This window comes from Arachis hypogaea, chromosome 1 (assembly GCF_003086295.3).
Source record: "Arachis hypogaea cultivar Tifrunner chromosome 1, arahy.Tifrunner.gnm2.J5K5, whole genome shotgun sequence".
Taxonomy (NCBI): domain Eukaryota; kingdom Viridiplantae; phylum Streptophyta; class Magnoliopsida; order Fabales; family Fabaceae; genus Arachis; species Arachis hypogaea.
The window spans coordinates 89,983,107-89,998,835 of record NC_092036.1 but is presented as its reverse complement, the minus strand read 5'-3'; the positions used below and the strand labels follow the sequence as shown (position 1 = coordinate 89,998,835).

At 40.3% G+C, this 15,729-nt stretch overlaps 1 protein-coding gene and 1 non-coding gene across 2 annotated transcripts; both read left to right on the top strand.

Annotated features, from left to right (window-relative positions):
- The first annotated feature begins 10,527 nt into the window (after positions 1-10,527).
- On the top strand, positions 10,528-10,635 carry LOC112714132 (small nucleolar RNA R71). Its single transcript, XR_003159092.1, has one exon. It is a non-coding gene; the product is annotated as a small nucleolar RNA R71 (small nucleolar RNA).
- A 3,780-nt stretch (positions 10,636-14,415) lies between these two features.
- Positions 14,416-14,781, top strand: LOC112745668 (uncharacterized). Its single transcript, XM_025794888.1, has one exon. The coding sequence runs from the start codon at positions 14,416-14,418 to the stop codon at positions 14,779-14,781; it is 366 nt and encodes a 121-aa protein (XP_025650673.1).
- The last annotated feature ends 948 nt before the right edge of the window (positions 14,782-15,729 follow it).

Genomic DNA, 15,729 nt, shown 5'->3' with positions numbered 1-15,729 from the left:
TGAACTTGGATTTTGCTAGCTTCCATTGTAAGTATCTCTTTATTACTCTCTTTATAGTTACATTTTTTACACTCTTTCTTGTTATTGAAGTCATAGTTCAATTATATCTCCATTTTTGTAATTTTGATTTCTTGTTGATGATTTTGATGATTGATGATTGTTATATGCTTATTTGAGTTATTATTGTTAATTAAGATCATTTATTGCTCTTAGTTTCAAGTATTTTATCATTTTTCCCATCTTTAGTGTTTTTGCCCACCAAGTGTTTGACAAAATGTCAATTATGATTATGGGCTAATTTTTTATCCCTTGACTTGCGGAAAATGAGCAATTGGGTTCCTAGAGTTGGAATGTCCAACATTTAGTGGCAATTCTTGGGTTGTTAATTGTTCTTGTTCCCACTAACGCTAATTTGTTGCTAAGGTAATTAGCAAACAAGTTAGGATTTGTGGGTTAAGAATACTTATGCTCATTTAACTTATTCTTCGATGTGAGGGTTGACCAAGTGAGATTAATCCATTCTAATTGTCATAGTTTTGGTTTCAACAAGAAAAGGACCCTTAGCTCATTCCAAGCCAAGATTCGGTTTATGCTTTAAATCTTTCACACACATTTACATTAATCCTTTTTATACCTTACTTGTCTATATTACATAGTTAGTTCTTTAATTCCTTTATTAGTTCATTTATTATAATTTTGAATGTTCTTTTATTTCTTTATATTTTCATCTTTTCATTGAAAACCCCTTGAGCATCACAACCGGAATCGTACACTCATTGGTTTCAAGTGTCCTTAGGAGATGACCCAGGAATTGAAAACTCCCAGAATTGAATTGGTTTTGAATAGTGACAAGTTTTTTGGTGTCGTTACCGGGGATCACATTAAGTGTAATGAGTGCTATAATTTTGGTTGTTGCGAATATGTGAATAGTGTAAATACTTGATTTTTGTTTTCTACTTGGCACTAATTGATAGATGGCGCCTCTATCTAAGTAGTGGTAGTAACTAATTTTTTATTCGTCTAGTCCTAGGTAAATAGATATAACTAGAGTATGTCTTCATTTGTCTATTGCTTTTGTTAATATTGTTGCATTTTATCTTTTCTTTTAATCATGAGTTATCACCCTTTTGGCTTGGAGTCTAGTAGGGGGTGGCAATACTAACATTGTTTCACATCAAGGTATGGGAGGCCAAATCGAGGAAGGGTTGCAAGCAAGTAATTCTTAGCGACAAGGACCCTTGCAAGGACCCTATGATCCTAATGCATAGCAACCTCTCATACCAAGTGGAACACACCATCATTACAATTTTTCCCATCCATATGTTCATATCCCATATCTTCTGCATGAGACACAACCACTATGCTCTCAAGCCCTTTTACCATTCCCACCTCCAATTTCTCCTCAACTAACTCACCTATCACCATATTTGGAGCAACCTAACTTTCATCACCATCCCACTCACTCCAACCTTCCTCATGAAGAGAATAATCTTCAAGCCTTCATTCAAGAATAGTGGAAATTTCAAATGAAACAAGACAATTGCATGGCAACTCTTGACGAGGTCTTGTCCCATTTAACACCTCTTTACTCTACCCCTAACAACCTTGCTCCTCTACAACTTGTGACACATAGTGATCCACCCTCGCCGCCTCTATTAACTTTAAAGTCTAGCATTGATGCTATAACTCCAAGAGGAGGCGATCCACTTAAGAAGATAAACCCTCAACCCTCTCTTACCAAAGAGGAATCTATTGATGGGGGTGAGAATTATGTTGAAGGTGGAAGAAAGGGTGAACTCAAGGTAGGCACCTAACATGAGCTCAAAGAAAGTTTAATTGATGAAGAAAGCTCAAAAGTGGGAGAACTTGAAGATGAAGATGAAAGTAGCTTACCAATTCCTCATGACCAAGAGGATAGGCTACCACACCAAGAAGCAAGAAAAGATTTGAAACTACTTCCACCCCATGTTAAATATGCATTCCTTGACGAGGAACATAAATTTTCGGTGATAGTGGCAACCGATCTTTCCAATCAAGAGGAGCAACAACTCCTTGAGGTTATCCGAAAGTACAAGAAGGCGATTGGATGGAGCCTAAGTGACATTGTGGGAATAAGCCCTTAAGTGTGCCTACACGGAATTTTCTTGGAAGAAGGTGCTAAGTCGGTCCAGCAACCACAAAGACGGCTAAACCCCACAATCCTTGATGTAGTCAAGAAAGAAGTAACTTGCCTCTAGGAAGCGGACATCATATATCCCATCTCAGACAGTGAGTGGGTAAGTCCGGTCCAAGTAGTGCCAAAGAAATCCGGAGTAACAATGGTGAAGATAGAAAGTGGAGAGCTTGTTGCAACCGGGATTCAAAATACTTGGCGAGTGTGCATTGATTAATGTAGTCTGAATCAAGCAACAAGAAAGGACCATTACCTGTTGCCATTTATTGATCAAATGCTGGATCGTCTGTCAGGTAAATCCCATTACTGCTTTCTAGATGGATATACGGGATACTTCCAAATTCATATAGCTCATGAGGATCAGGAGAAAACTACCTTCACTTGTTCCTTTGGAACGTTTGCATATAAAAGAATGCCGTTCTGCTTATGCAATGTACCGATAACGTTCCAAATGTGCATGACGAGCGTTTTCTCGGATCTTTTGAAGGATTGTATAGAAGTCTTATGGATGACTTCAGTGTTTATGGTAGCTCCTTTAATGCTTGTTTAGGAAACTTAGCTAGGGTACTAGAACGATGCACCAATACCAACCTTGTATTGAACTTTGAGAAATGCCACTTTATGGTTAAGCAAGGCATAATATTGGGTTACATTGTATCTAAAGACGGAATTTTCGTTGACCCTGCTAAGATTGATGTCATTTCGAGATTACCTTACCTCTCCTCTGTGAGGGAGATCCGTTCCTTTCTTGGTCATGTAGGTTTTTATTACCGCTTCATTAAGGATTTTAGAAAAGTTGCCTTACCCCTCTCCCGCATACTTCAAAAATATGTGGAATGTCATTTTGGTGAGGATTGCAAAAAGGCTTTCGACAAACTGAAGGAAGCATTGACCACAGCCCCCTATTGTGCGAGGCCCGAATTGGTATCAACCTTTCGAGATCATGTGCGATGCCTCGAATCACGCTGTAGGTGCCGCGCTAGCACAGCACAATGGTAACGCTCCTTACACTATAGCATATGCTTCTAAAACCTTGGATTTGGACCAGTCAAATTACACCACCACTGAAAAAAGAGCTTTTAGTCATTGTTTTTGCACTAGACAAGTTTCGACCTTATTTGCTAGGCTCTAAAGTAGTGGTGTATTCGGACCATGGCGCCTTGAAATATTTGCTAAAGAAGAAAGAGTCAAAGCCTAGGCTCATTAGGTGGATATTACTTTTGCAGGAATTTGACTTGGAGATCAAGGATAGAAGTGGGTCCCAAAATTTGATAGCAGACTATTTGAGTCGGCTTGAACATCTAACTTCGGACCCCACTCCTATCAATGACTCATTCCCCTTAGATACCTTGCAAGCAATATCCCAAAGTACCCCTTGGTTTGCCCCGATTGCCAATTACTTAGTCGCTCGCGTTTTTCCCCCACAATTTTGAAAGCATAAAAAAAGATAAATTGAGAAGCAATGCTAAGTATTATCTTTGGGATGATCCATATCTTTGGAGGTGTGGGGCAGATCAAGTAATTAAAAAGTGTGTGTCAGAATCTGAGTTTCAGTCTATCCTTCAATTTTTCCACTCATCTGAGAGTGGAGGTCACTTTGGCCCACAGAGAACAGCAAGGAAGGTGCTAGACTATGGATTTTTGTGGTCCACTTTAGTTAGGGATGCCAACCAATTTCACAAATCCTGCCATCAATGTCAGAAATCAGGAAATACCTCACAAAGAGATGAAATGCCCCAACAACCCATGATTTTTTGTTAGATTTTTTATGTTTAGGGCATAGATTTCATGGGACCATTTTCGAATTTCAATGGGTTTGTTTATAGTTTGCTAGCCGTGGATTACGTCTCAAAATGGGTGGAAGCAATTCCTACCCGTTGCGATCACGCTAATACTGTTGCTTCATTTTTAAGAAACAATATCATTTGTAGACGTGGGTCGCCACGACCAATCGTGAGCGACCAAGGGACCCATTTTTGCAATAGAAAAATTGAGGCGTTGATGAAAAAGTATGGGGTCATTCATAAAGTTTCCATAGCCTATCACCTCCAAACCAATGGCCAAGCGAAAGTATCCAATATGGAGATCAAGAGAATTTTGGAGAAAGTGGTCAATCCACAAAGGAAGGAGTGGAGTTCCAGATTGGGAGATGTATTATGGGCATATAGGACTGGTGCACAAAATTGTGATCATCAATGGCGCCATCAACATGGTACACACAACTGTAATCTCAACTCTTTATCACAACTTCGCACAACTAACCAGCAAGTGCACTGGGTCGTCCAAGAAATAAACCTTACGCGAGTAAGGGTCGATCCCACGGATATTGTTGGTATGAAGCAAGCTATGGTCACCTTGTAAATCTTAGTCAGGCAGATTCAAATGGTTATGGATGATATATGAATAAAGCATAAAGATAGAGATACTTATGTAATTCACTGGTGAGAATTTCAGATAAGCGAATGGAGATGCTTTGTCCCTTCCGTCTCTCTTCTTTCCTATTGTCTTCATCCAATCCTTCTTACTCCTTTCCATGGCAAGCTATATGTAGGGTTTCACCGTTGTCAGTGGCTACCTCCCATTCTCTCAGTGAAAATGTTCTACGCACCCTGTCACGGCACGGCTAATCATCTGTCGGTTCTCAATCAGGTTGGAATAGTATCCAGTGATTCTTTTGCGTCTGTCACTAATGCCCAGCCTTCAGGAGTTTGAAGCTCGTCACAGTCATTCAATCATTGAATCCTACTCAGAATACCACAGACAAGGTTTAGACCTTCCGGATTCTCTTGAATGCCGCCATCAATTCTAGCTTATACCACGAAGATTCCGATCAAGGGATCCAAGAGATAAACATTCAAGCCTTGTTTGCTTGTAGAACAGAAGTGGTTGTCAGGCACTCGTTCATAAGTGAGAATGATGACGAGTGTCACATAATCATCACATTCATCATGTTCTTGGGTGCAAATGAATATCTTAGAACAAGAATAAGCTGAATTGAATAGAAGAACAATAGTAATTGCATTAATACTCGAGGTACAACAGAGCTCCACACCTTAATCTATGGTATGTAGAAATTCCACCGTTGAAAATACATAAGAACAAGGTCTAGGCATGGCCGTGAGGCCAGCCCCCATGATCTAAGATAGCATAAGACTAAAGATAGCTACCAAGATAAGAATACAATAGTAAAAGGTCCTATTTGTAGAGAACTAGTAGCCTAGGATTTACAAGGATGAGTAAATGACATAAAAATCCACTTCTAGGCCCACTTGGTGTGCGCTTGGGCTGAGCATTGAAGCATTTTCGTGTAGAGACTTCTCTTGGAGTTAAACGCCAGCTTTTGTGCCAGTTTGGGCGTTTAACTCCCATTCTTGTGCCAGTTCCGGCATTTAACGCCGGGCAGTTTTGAGCTGATTTGGAACGCCAGTTTGGGCCATCAAATCTCGAGAAAAGTATGGACTATTATATATTGCTGGAAAGCCCAGGATGTCTACGTTCCAACGCAGTTGAGAGCGCGCCAATTGGGCTTCTGTAGCTCCAGAAAATCCACTTCGAGTGCAGGGAGGTCAGAATCCAACAGCATCTGCGGTCCTTTTCAGCCTCTGAATCAGATTTTTGCTCAGGTCCCTCAATTTCAGCCAGAAAATACCTGAAGTCACAGAAAAACATACAAACTCATAGTAAAGTCCAAAAAAGTGAATTTTAACTAAAAACTAATAAAAATATACTAAAAACTAACTAAAACATACTAAAAACATACTAAAAACAATGCCAAAAAGCGTATAAATTATCCGCTCATCACAACACCAAACTTAAATTGTTGCTTGTCCCCAAGCATTTGAAAATCAAATAAGATAAAAAGAAGAGAATATGTAATGAACTCCAAAAATATCTATGAAGATCAGTATTAATTAGATGAGCAGGGCTTTAGCTTTTTGCCTCTGAATAGTTTTGGCATCTCACTCTATCCTTTGAAATTCAGAATGATTGGCTCCTATAGGAACTCAGAATCCAGATAGTGTTATTGATTCTCCTAGTTAAGTATGATGATTTTTGAACACAACTACTTATGAGTCTTGGCCGTGGCCCAAAGCACTCTGTCTTCCAGTATTACCACCGGATACATACATGCCACAGACACATAACTGGGTGAACCTTTTCAGATTGTGACTCAGCTTTGCTAGAGTCCCCAATTAGAGGTGTCCAGGGTTCTTAAGCACACTCTTTTTGCTTTGGATCATAATTTATTTTTTTTTTGTATTCACTGCTTTTTCTTGCTTCAAGAATCATTTTTTTTTATTTTTTAGATCCTCAGTAACATGTCTCCTTTTTCATCATTCTTTCAAGAGCCAACATTCATGAACAACAAATTCAAAAGATTTATGCACTGTTCAAGCATAAATTCAGAAACCAAAATATTGCCACCACATCAAAATAATTAATCTGTTATAAAATTTAAAATTCATGCAATTCTTCTCTTTTTCAATTAAGAACATTTTTCATTTAGGAAAGGTGATGGATTCATAGGACATTCATAACTTTAAGGCATAGACACTAAGACACTAATGATCATAAGACACAAACATAGATAAACATAAGCATGATTTTTCGAAAAACAGAAAAATAAAGAACAAGGAGATTAAAGAACGGGTCCACCTTAGTGATGGCGGCTTGTTCTTCCTCTTGAAGATCTTATGGAGTCCTTGAGCTCCTCAATGTCTCTTCCTTGCCTTTGTTGCTCCTCTCTCATGATTCTTTGATCTTCTCTAATTTCATGGAGGAGGATGGAATGTTCTTGGTGCTCCACCCTTAGTTGTCCCATGTTGGAACTCAATTCTCCTAGGGAGGTATTGATTTGCTCCCAATAGTTTTGTGGAGGAAAGTGCATCCCTTGAGGCATCTCAGGGATTTCGTGATGAGAGCGGTCTCTTGTTTGCTCCATCCTTTTCTTAGTGATGGGCTTGTCCTCATCAATGAGGGTGTCTCCCTCTATGTCAACTCCAACTGAATAACAGAGGTGACAAATGAGATGAGGAAAGGCTAACCTTGCCAAGGTAGAGGACTTGTCTGCCACCTTATAAAGTTCTTGGGATATAACCTCATGAACTTCTACTTCCTCTCCAATCATGATGCTATGAATCATGATAGCCCGGTCTATAGTAACGTCGGACCGGTTGCTAGTCGGAATGATTGAGCGTTGGATAAACTCCAACCATCCTCTAGCCACGGGCTTGAGGTCATGCCTTCTCAGTTGAACCGGCTTTCCTCTTGAATCTCTCCTCCATTGAGCGCCCTCTTCACAAATGTCCATGAGGACTTGGTCCAACCTTTGATCAAAGTTGACCCTTCTAGTGTAAGGGTGTTCATCTCCTTGCATCATGGGCAAGTTGAATGCCAACCTTAATTTTTCCGGACTAAAATCCAAGTATTTCCCCGAACCATTGTAAGCCAATTCTTTGGGTCCGGGTTCACACTTTGATCATGGTTCTTAGTGATCCATGCATTAGCATAGAACTCTTGAACCATTAAGATTCCGACTTGTTGAATGGGGTTGGTAAGAACTTCCTAACCTCTTCTTCGGATCTCATGTCGGATCTCCGGATATTCACTCTTTTTGAGTTTGAAAGGGACCTCGGGGATCACTTTCTTCATGGCCACAACTTCATAGAAGTTGTCTTGATGCACCCTTGAGATGAATCTCTCTATCTCCCATGACTCGGAGGTGGAAGCTTTTGCCTTCCCTTTCCTCTTTCTAGAGGTTTCTCCAGCCTTAGATGCCATAAATGATTATGGAAAAATAAAAAGCAATGCTTTTACCACACCAAACTTAAAAGGTTTGCTCGTCCTCGAGCAAAAGAAGAAAGAAGAGAGTAGAAGAAGAAGAAATGAAGGAGATGGAGGAGGCTTTGTGGTTCGGCTAAGGGGAAGAAGTAGTGTTTAGGTTGTGTGAAAATGAAGGAGTGAAGATGGGTTTATATAGGAGTGGAGAGAGAGGTAAGGTTTGGCTATGTGAGGGTGGGTTTGGGAGGGAAAGTGTTTTGAATTTGAATGGTGCGGTAGGTGGGGTTTTATGAAGGATGGATGTGAGTGGTGAAGAGAATAGTGGGATTTGATAGGTGAGGTGTTTTTGGGGAAGAGGTATTGAGGTGATTGGTGAATGGGTGAAGAAGAGAGAGAGTGGTAGGATAGGTGGGGATCCTGTGGGGTCCACAGATCCTGAGGTGTCAAGGAAAATTCATCCCTGCACCATGTGGAGAGCAAAAATGCTCTTTATGCCAATTCTGGCGTTAAACGCCAGGCTGGTGCCCATTTCTGGCGTTTAATGCCAACTTCTTGCCCCTTCCTGGCGTTTAATGCCAGTCTGGTGCCCCTTTCTGGCGTTAAACGCCCATAATGGTGCCAGACTGGGCGTTAAACGCCCATTTGCTGCCCTTACTGGCGTTTAAACGCCAGCAAGGTCTTCCTCCAGGGTGTGCTATTTTTCTTTCTATTTTGCATTCTGTTTTTGCTTTTTTAATTGATTTTGTGACTTCCCATGATCATCAACCTACAGAAAACATAAAATAACAAAGGAAAATTAGATAAATATAACATTGGGTTGCCTCCCAACAAGCGCTTCTTTAATGTCAATAGCTTGACAGTGGGCTCTCATGGAGCCTCACAGATACTCAGAGCAAAGTTGGAACCTCCCAACACCAAACTTAGAGTTTGAATGTGGGGGTTCAACACCAAACTTAGAAGTTGGTTGTGGCCTCCCAACACCAAACTTAGAGTTTGACTGTGGGGGCTCTGTTTGACTCTCTTTTGAGAGAAGCTCTTAATGCTTCCTCTCCATGGTCACAGAGGGATATCCTTGAGCCTTAAACACAAAGGATTCTTCATTCACTTGAATGATCAATTCTCCTCTGTCAACATCAATCACAACCTTTGCTGTGGCTACGAATGGTCTGCCAAGGATGATGGATTCATCCATGCACTTCCGGTCTCTAGGACTATGAAATCAGCAGGGATGTAATGGTCTTCAATCTTTACCAAAACATCCTCTACAAGTCCATAAGCTTGTTTTCTTGAATTGTCTGCCATCTCTAGTGATATTCTTGCAGCTTGCACCTCAAAGATTCCTAACTTCTCCATTACAGAGAGAGGCATGAGGTTTATGCTTGACCCTAGGTCACACAGAGCCTTCTTAAAGGTTATGGTGCCTATGGTACAAGGTATTGAAAACTTCCCAGAATCTTGTCTCTTTTGAGGTAATTTCTGCCTAGACAAGTCATCCAGTTCTTTGGTGAGCAAAGGAGGTTCGTTCTCCCAAGTCTCATTACCAAATAACTTGTCATTTAGCTTCATGATTGCTCCAAGGTATTTAGCAACTTGCTCTTCAGTGACATCTTCATCCTCTTCAGAGGAAGAATATTCATCAGAGCTCATGAATGGCAGAAGTAAATCCAATGGAATCTCTATGGTCTCATTATGAGCCTCAGATTCCCATGGTTCCTCATTAGGGAACTCATTGGAGGCCAGTAGACGTCCATTGAGGTCTTCCTCAGTGGCGATCACTGGCTCTTCCTCTTCTCCAAGTTCGGCCATGTGGGTCATGTTAATGGCCTTACATTCTCCTTTTGGATTCTCTTTTGTATTGCTTGGAAGAGTACTAGGAGGGAGTTCAGTAATTTTCTTGCTCAGCTGTCCCACTTGTGCCTCCAAGTTTCTAATGGAGGACCTTGTTTCAGTCATGAAACTTTGAGTGGTTTTGCTAGATCAGAGACCATGGTTGCTAAGTCAGAGTGGCTCTGCTTAGAATTCTCTATCTGTTGCTGAGAAGATGATGGAAAAGGCTTGCCATTGCTAAACCTGTTTCTTCCACCATTATTGTTGTTGAAACCTTGTTGAGGTCTCTGTTGATCCTTCCATGAGAGATTTGGATGATTTCTCCATGAAGGATTATAGGTGTTTCCATAGGGTTCTCCCATGTAATTCACCTCTTCCATTGAAGGGTTCTCAGGATCATAAGCTTCTTCTTCAGATGAAGCGTCCTTAGTACTGCCTAGTGCAGCTTGCATTCCAGACAGACTTTGAGAAATCATATTGACTTGCTGAGTCAATATTTTGTTCTGAGCCAATATGGCATTCAGAGTATCAATCTCAAGAACTCCTTTCTTCTGATTCGTCCCATTGTTCACAGGATTCCTTTCAGAAGTGTACATGAATTGGTTATTTGCAACCATTTTAATCAGTTCTTGAGCTTCTGCAGGCGTCTTCTTCAGATGAAGAGAGCCTCCAGCAGAACTATCCAATGACATCTTGGACAGTTCAGACAGGCCATCATAGAAGATACCTATGATGCTCCATTCAGAAAGCATGTCAGAAGGACACTTTCTGATCAATTGTTTGTATCTTTCCCAAGCTTCATAGAGGGATTCACCTTCCTTTTGTCTGAAGGTTTGGACTTCCACTCTAAGCTTACTCAATTTTTGAGGTGGAAAGAACTTTGCCAAGAAGGCATTGACTAGCTTTTCCCAAGAGTTCAGGCGTTCTTTAGGTTGTGAGTCCAACCATATCCTAGCTCTGTCTCTTACAACAAAAGGGAATAGCATAAGTCTGTAGACCTCAGGGTCAACCCCATTGGTTTTGAAAGTGTCACAGATTTGCAAGAACTCAGCTAGAAACTGATGAGGATCTTCCAATGAAAGTCCATGAAACTTGCAATTCTGTTGCATTAGAGAAACTAATTGAGGCTTAAGCTCAAAGTTATTTGCTCCAATGGCAGGGATAGAGATGCTTCTCCCATAGAAGTCGGGAGTAGGTGTAGTAAAGTCACCCAGCACCTTCCTTGCATTGTTGGCATTGTTGTTGTTTTCGGCTGCCATGTCTTCTTCTTTGAGGATTTCTGTTAGGTCCTCTACAGAGAATTGTGCTTTAGCTTCTCTTAGCTTTCGCTTCAAGGTCCTTTCAGGTTCAGGGTCAGCCTCAACAAGAATGCTTTTGTCTTTGCTCCTGCTCATATGAAAGAGAAAAGAACAAGAAAATATGGAATCCTCTATGTCACAGTATAGAGATTTCTTGAGGTGTCAGAGGAAAAGAAAAATAGAAGGAAGAGGTAGAAAATTCGAACTTATCAAGGAAAGATGGAGTTCAAATTTTTCATTGAGGAGTAGTGTTAGTCCATAAATAGAAGGATGTGAGAAGAGGGGAAGAAATTTTCGAAAATTAAGTAAGAGATTTTAAAAACATTTTGAAAAACACTAATTGATTTTCGAAAACTAAGAGTGGAAAAGAAATCAAGTGATTTTTGAAAAAGATTTTGAAATAAGAAATTAAAAAGATATGATTGAAAACTATTTTGAAAAAGATGTGATCAAGAAGATATGATTTGAAAAACAATTTAAAAAGATTTGATTTTAAAAATTAATGACTTGGCTAACAAGAAAAGATATGATTCAAACATTAAACCTTTTTCAACAGAAAAGGCAACATACTTGAAATGTTGAATCAAATCTTTAATTGATAGCAAGTATTTTTGAAAATGGAAAGAAATTGATTTTGAAAAAGATTTGATTTGAAAAAGATTTGATTTTGAAAAATTTTGAAAACATGAAAAAAATTGGCATTAAAAACAAAATCTTCCCTCTTGTGCCATCCTGGCGTTAAACGCCCAAAACTCACCCCTTTTGGGCGTTAAACGCCCAGCCAGGTACCCTGGCTGGCGTTTAAATGCCAGTTTTCCTTCTTCACTGGGCGTTTTGAACGCCCAGCTTTTTCTGTGTAATTCTTCTGCAGTATGTTCTGAATCTTCAACTCTCTGTATCATTGACTTGAAAAGACACAAATTAAAAATTTTTTGGATTTTTAATAATGAGGAATAATCAAAATGCAACTGAAATCAAATAAACAATGCATGCAAGACACCAAACTTATAAGTTTGTATACTATTGACACTAACAAGTTGAGAATGCATATGAGAAACAACAAAACACTCAAGACAAGAGAATTTAAAGATCAGAGCAAGTAAATCGTCAAGAACAACTTGAAGAACACTGAAGACACATGAGAAATGCAATTAAGAACAGAAACATGCAATTGACACCAAACTTAAAATGAGACTAGTGTCTCAATAAGAAACATAAAATATTTTTGGTTTTTTTTTATGATTTTGTAATTTTTTTGGTTTTTTCAAAAATTAAGTGGAAAAGAAAATAAAGATATCAAAATTTTTAATGAGAATTCCAGGAATATGCAATGTTAGTCTAAAGCTTCAGTCTAAAGGAATTAGACATGGTTAGCCAATCTTCAGCAGGACATTGCATTCAAGAGCTAAATTGATGAAAATCAATCAGCTTTGGTAATGATAAGAACATCACCTTGAAACACTAGAATTCATTCTTAAGAACTCTGAAGAAAAATACCTAATCTAAGCAACAAGATGAAGCGTCAGTTGTCCAAACTCGAACAATCCCCAGCAACAGCGCCAAAAACTTGGTGCAGGAAATTGTGATCATCAATGGCGCCATCAACATGGTACACACAATTGTAATCTCAACTCTTTATCACAACTTTGCACAACTAACCAGCAAGTGCACTGGGTCGTCCAAGTAATAAACCTTACGCGAGTAAGGGTCGATCCCACGGAGATTGTTGGTATGAAGCAAGCTATGGTCACCTTGTAAATCTTAGTCAGGAAGATTCAAATGGTTATGGATGATATATGAATAAAGCATAAAGATAGAGATACTTATGTAATTCACTGGTGAGAATTTCAGATAAGCGAATGGAGATGCTTTGTCCCTTCCGTCTCTCTGCTTTCCTACTGTCTTCATCCAATCCTTCTTACTCCTTTCCATGGCAAGCTGTATGTAGGGTTTCATTGTTGTCAGTGGCTACCTCCCATCCTCTCAGTGAAAATGTTCTACGCACCCTGTCACGGCACGACTAATCATCTGTCGGTTCTCAATCAGGTTGGAATAGAATCCAGTGATTCTTTTGCGTCTGTCACTAATGCCCAGCCTTCAAGAGTTTGAAGCTCGTCACAGTCATTCAATCATTGAATCCTACTCAGAATACCACAGACAAGGTTTAGACCTTCCGGATTCTCTTGAATGCCGCCATCAATTCTAGCTTATACCATGAAGATTCCGATCAAGGGATCCAAGAGATAAACATTCAAGCCTTGTTTGCTTGTAGAACAGAAGTGGTTGTCAGGCACTCGTTCATAAGTGAGAATGATGATGAGTGTCACATAGTCATCACATTCATCATGTTCTTGGGTGCAAATGAATATCTTAGAACAAGAATAAGCTGAATTGAATAGAAGAACAATAGTAATTGCATTAATACTCGAGGTACAGCAGAGCTCCACACCTTAATCTATGGTGTGTAGAAACTCCACCGTTGAAAATACATAAGAACAAGGTCTAGGCATGGCCGTGAGGCCAGCCCCCATGATCTAAGATAGCATAAGACTAAAGATAGCTACCAAGATAAGAATACAATAGTAAAAGGTCCTATTTGTAGAGAACTAGTAGCCTAGGGTATACAAGGATGAGTAAATGACATAAAAATCCACTTCCGGGCCCACTTGGTGTGTGCTTGGGCTGAGCATTGAAGCATTTTCGTGTAGAGACTGCTCTTGGAGTTAAACGCCAGCTTTTGTGCCAGTTTGGGCGTTTAACTCCCATTCTTGTGCCAGTTCCGGCGTTTAACGCCGGGCAGTTTTGAGCTGATTTGGAACGCCGGTTTGGGCCATCAAATCTCAAGAAAGGTATAGACTATTATATATTTCTGGAAAGCCCAAAATGTCTACTTTCCAACGCAGTTGAGAGCGCGCCAATTGGGCTTCTGTAGCTCCAGAAAATCCACTTCGAGTGCAGGGGGGTCAGAATCCAACAGCATCTGCGGTCCTTTTCAGCCTCTGAATCAAATTTTTGCTCAGGTCCCTCAATTTCAGCCAGAAAATATCTGAAATCATAGAAAAACACAAAAACTCATAGTAAAGTCCAAAAAAGTGAATTTTAACTAAAAACTAATAAAAATATACTAAAAACTAACTAAAACATACTAAAAACATACTAAAAACAATGCCAAAAAGCGTATAAATTATCCGCTCATCAAGGACCGCCTACAAGACCCCAACTGAAATGAGCCCCTTCCACATTGTTTTTGGGAAGCCTTGTCATCTTCCAGTTGAAATCTAACACAAAGCATATTGGGCGGTAAAGCATTGCAATCCAGATTTGAAGGGGGCGGGAATGGAACGTAAGCTCCAATTGGAGGAATTAGAATGTCTTAGGTTAGAAGCATATGAAAATTCTAGGTTTTATAAGGAAAAAGCCAAGACATTCCATGACCAAAATATTAGGAGGAAGCGCTTTAAGATAGGTGATGAAGTGCTTGTGTACAATTCAAGGTTGCGATTGATGCCCGGAAAGTTGAGATCTAGGTGGGACGGTCCATTCAAGGTGGTGAATGTCAAGCCTTATGGAGTGGTGGAGGTGATTCACCCTATCAATGGAATCAAATTCAAAATCAATGGTCATAGGTTGAAACTTTACCATACTCAACCCAAGAATGCCAAGGAGTTGGAGATTTTCCTCCTTGGAGAGGTTTCAAATTGATCAATGAAGTCATGCAAGTCCAACTTAGGACTTTAAACCAAAGTGCTTGGTAGGAGAAGCCCCACCATGGTAACATTGTTCTAACTTTCCCTTTTGTTTATAGCTCTTTGATTTAATTGCTTTCTTGTGATATGATGATTAGCTTAAGATTGGTTTGATGTTTTTGAGTTAGATAAATGAATTGCTTGTGGATCATGACTATATGAATGATTGTATGATTGGGGTTGAAATGTTGATTACACTAAGGCTTGGTACCTTTGTTTTGAAAGAAAAATTTTTTTGGAACAGGGCATCTGTGCGTACGCACGCATCTGTGCGTGCATACACAACTACACTTTTCACTATCTATGCATGCGCACAAGCCTGTGCGCCCGCACACCCTTGGTATTTCCTTCTGTTTGCAGCACCAGCACAGTCTGTGCATGGGCGCTGCCCTATTTTCCATGATCTGTGCGTACACACCCCCTTGTGCGTACGCACGTATATCCATTGTCACGCTCTCTGTGAGGCCGCACAGGCCTATTCGTCCACACACCAATATGCAGCTCCTCTGGTAGGAGCGTTGGCATGGCTTGTGCGCGTGAACCCCCTGTCTTTGCTCCTGTGCGTGCGCACAAACCAGTGTGTGCACACACACATGACTTTTCCTCAAGCAATTTCTTTGCCAAAAAAAAATCTGTGTGAGCGCACAACCTTGTGCACCCGCACACTGAGATGTAACCCCCTCTGTTGGGAGCAGATGCACGCCTTGTGCGCTCGCACCCCTCTCTTGTTCACGTCTTGTGCGTGCGCACCTGCTTGTGCATACGCACATACCACTCTTTCTAGTGACCCTGTGCGCGCGCTCACCCATGTGTGCCCGCACACCCCTTTTCACACCCTCTGTTTGTAGTGATCGCACGCTGTGTGCATTCACACCTTTCTCTTTTTTGCCATCTGTGCGTGCGC

Coding starts and splice junctions, on each gene's coding strand:
- LOC112745668 (XM_025794888.1), top strand. CDS start 14,416: ATGGAACGTAAGCTCCAATTGGAGGAATTAGAATGTCTTAGGTTAGAA.